Source organism: Drosophila ananassae (genome assembly GCF_017639315.1).
Source record: "Drosophila ananassae strain 14024-0371.13 chromosome Y unlocalized genomic scaffold, ASM1763931v2 tig00000103, whole genome shotgun sequence".
NCBI classification, from domain to species: Eukaryota; Metazoa; Arthropoda; class Insecta; order Diptera; family Drosophilidae; genus Drosophila; species Drosophila ananassae.
Window position 1 is genome coordinate 44,503 of NW_025319064.1, and position 2,920 is coordinate 47,422.

General features: G+C 43.5%; 1 protein-coding gene across 1 annotated transcript; it reads right to left on the reverse strand.

The window, feature by feature from the left end:
* Positions 1 to 1,482: 1,482 nt before the first annotated feature.
* On the reverse strand, positions 1,483 to 2,427 carry LOC123258204. Its single transcript, XM_044718077.1, has one exon. It carries the CDS (start codon positions 2,425 to 2,427, stop codon positions 1,483 to 1,485), a length of 945 nt encoding a protein of 314 aa, XP_044574012.1.
* Positions 2,428 to 2,920: the final 493 nt, after the last annotated feature.

Genomic DNA, 2,920 nt, shown 5'->3' on the forward strand with positions numbered 1-2,920 from the left:
TTGCTTCCAACTGTCCTTCTGTTGTCCTTATTTTTTCATGTGATGGCCACTCGTGAACGTAACTTCCTGACATCCTTATTGTTCCTGATGAGTTAAACTGCGCCCGCCCCAACAATGTAATGGTCGGGCTTTGGATCACACAATCTTGCCTGATTGTCAGCTTGCCTACGCCGTCGATGATGATTTGATCTTTTTCGTCCGAGCATACATAGGTCATTGTTATTGGCTTCGTTGTCCCAAAGATCCATGCATTCTGCTCTGTTAATTGAACCCAATAACTGGTTGGGTTCCCTTTGATTGGTTCTGGCTTACATTCCCTTGCCCGATGTCTTGATAGTGCCGCCATCGTACAAGGGAGTTGATGGGCGTCCGGGCCCAATAGTGTTTGCTTAAACTCGCATACCTTATTTCCGTTCGTCCCGCTGATACACTGACTGAGGTGTTCTTGATTGATCGCAAAGTGGTGTTTCCGATGATCACCGACTGCTAGATATTTTGTTTCCGTCTTGGTTATCACCAGGCCTTCTCTCGTTATTTGTGGAATTGACTCCATCCGATATACTGTGAATTCGTCTTCTTCGACTAATGGAACACTCGTATGGAACATTAGTAAGTCCTCGGTTTCTTGTACCCTTGTGGTCGCCAGTCGATATAAGTCTCGTGCTGTCTCACTTGTGATGGGTAATCGTCTTCCCGGTGGAAGGTGTGTTTGTATTTTTGTGATCACCTGTTTCACTTGTTCTACCGACACCAATGCAGGGCTCAATTTTCCTTCGTGTGCCCCGATTAGCACATTTAATACAGCATCCTGGACTCGACGAATGTGACTTGCCACGACGACCAACTCTGAAACTGCATTCTCACCTTGATTCTAGCCTGGCTGGCTTCTAGGTCCTGCATCCTCTTCTGCGTTTCGATCGTCGTCCTCCGCATAATGTTGATGGTGGTATCCAGAACTGACGTCTGGTTCTCTACTATTTTATGCGTGATGCTTTCTTGGGTTCTTAGTTTACCAATAATTTCTTCCATCCGTTTGGCGTACTGATCATCGAGTACTCCGAACAGCCCATTCGCGATATTTCCAACGATGTTCAGTGCTCCGCGTTTTTGCCGTTGATGATGCATTAACTGATCAGCATCTTGGATTTCTGCCACTTCCTGTTGCAATGTTTGTATGATCGTGGGACAGACCTCGTAAGCCGTTGGGCACCATTGTTTTATAGATTGGATGCCTCGTTTGACCGTCTCGATCTCTCGGGCCAGCTGACTGAGATCAAAAAATGTGATGAGTGTCCATTCGGCAGATTTGATTGATATCCTATCAGTGGCTTCCCGGTTACGTTGTTGATTGGTGTGATGACAACCGGGTTATTAGCCTTCCTTTCAGGTGGAGGGGGTGTGGGCAGAGTCAGTCCGGGTATCACCCAGATGAGTACCATTGTTAAGACAAGCATTTTTTTTTTTTTTTTTTTTTTTTTTTTTTTATAGGTCGGTTTCTTTCTTCTTATCGTTGATTGGTAGCACCGCCAGTCGATGTATGGCACGAGTTATATTGCCGGATGTTGTCCGAATTTCTGCCACTCGGATCTCGCCGTCTTTACCAGGATGGACTGCTACGATGCGTCCCAGGGGCCAGTTCAACGGAGCGATGTTGTCTTCCTTTATTATAACCAGATCACCAATCTTTACTGTTTTGCAACTTCTTGTCCACTTCGATCGATTCTGTAGCTCATGTAAGTACTCGTGGCTCCAACGTGTCCAGAATTCCTTTCGTAGTTGTTCGATCCGCTTCCACCGAGTGAGTAACCCTGTGCGTCGCCTTGATTGGTGAATATCAGGTGATGCCGTTAGAGGTTCTCCAATCAGGAATTGCCCTGGCGTTAATGCCGTAAGATCCCTCGGGCTGGAAGAGACGGGTGTCAAAGGACGAGAATTTAAAATAGCTTCAATATCGATGACTATGGTTTCAAGTTCTTCATGAGTTAGTGTAGCGGTATATAGTGTTCGTTTCAGTAAGTGCTTGGCTGATTTCACCGCGGCTTCCCATAGGCCTCCGAAATGGGGTGCCCGAGGTTGTATAAACTTGAATTCTATGCTCAGATTTGCGCAGGTCTTGTGTATCAGTGCTTGTGCCTCTTCGGCGAAAATTGCTTCTTTTACTTCTGATAGTTCGTTGTAGGCTCCAACAAAATTAGTCGCGTTGTCGCTATAGATTTTCGCTGGTAATCCTCGTCGTCCGCAAAATCTTTTTAACACCGCCAGGAAGGCTTGGGTAGTCAAGTCTGTGACCACCTCTAGGTGTACTGCCTTGGTTGAAAAACAGCAGAAGACTGCTAGATACACCTTATGTGGTCGTTTTCCTCGAATTTTATAGTGAGTCCAAAATGGCTCACAGCACAATGGGTAAAAAATCCGATTTTGGTGCATAAACCTATTTTTTTTCCTAATTAATTTTTATGAATGACCCATACTAATCGAATCTAGATATCTTCATTTGAGTTTTAAAAATCTAAAAATGGAAATTCCTTGCGAAGGTAATTATTAATGCAAATTAGCTTAAACATTTGTTATTATATGTCTTGTTGTCCAACTGTGAACTGTTTTATATGTGTATCTTTATAGATTTGAATTGTGTTTGTGTTTTGTGGAGAATAACTTATTAATGGCACAGCCTTGCAAAAGAGTAAGAACGAGAAATTAGCTACAAAAGTGTCCTTGTTGTCATACAATTTACCATTTTTGCTCCTTTTTGGTAAACTTACGTTTATCCAGGCACATATGTGTTTGGTCACGGGGCTCTTCTTGCAATTTGGGAAAGCAACAAACGCTCGCGAGAAGCCTTGGAGACTTACATATTCGACAAATTGAATGACGATCATCAAATCGAAACAATAAACCAAAAAATATCAAATAAAATTAC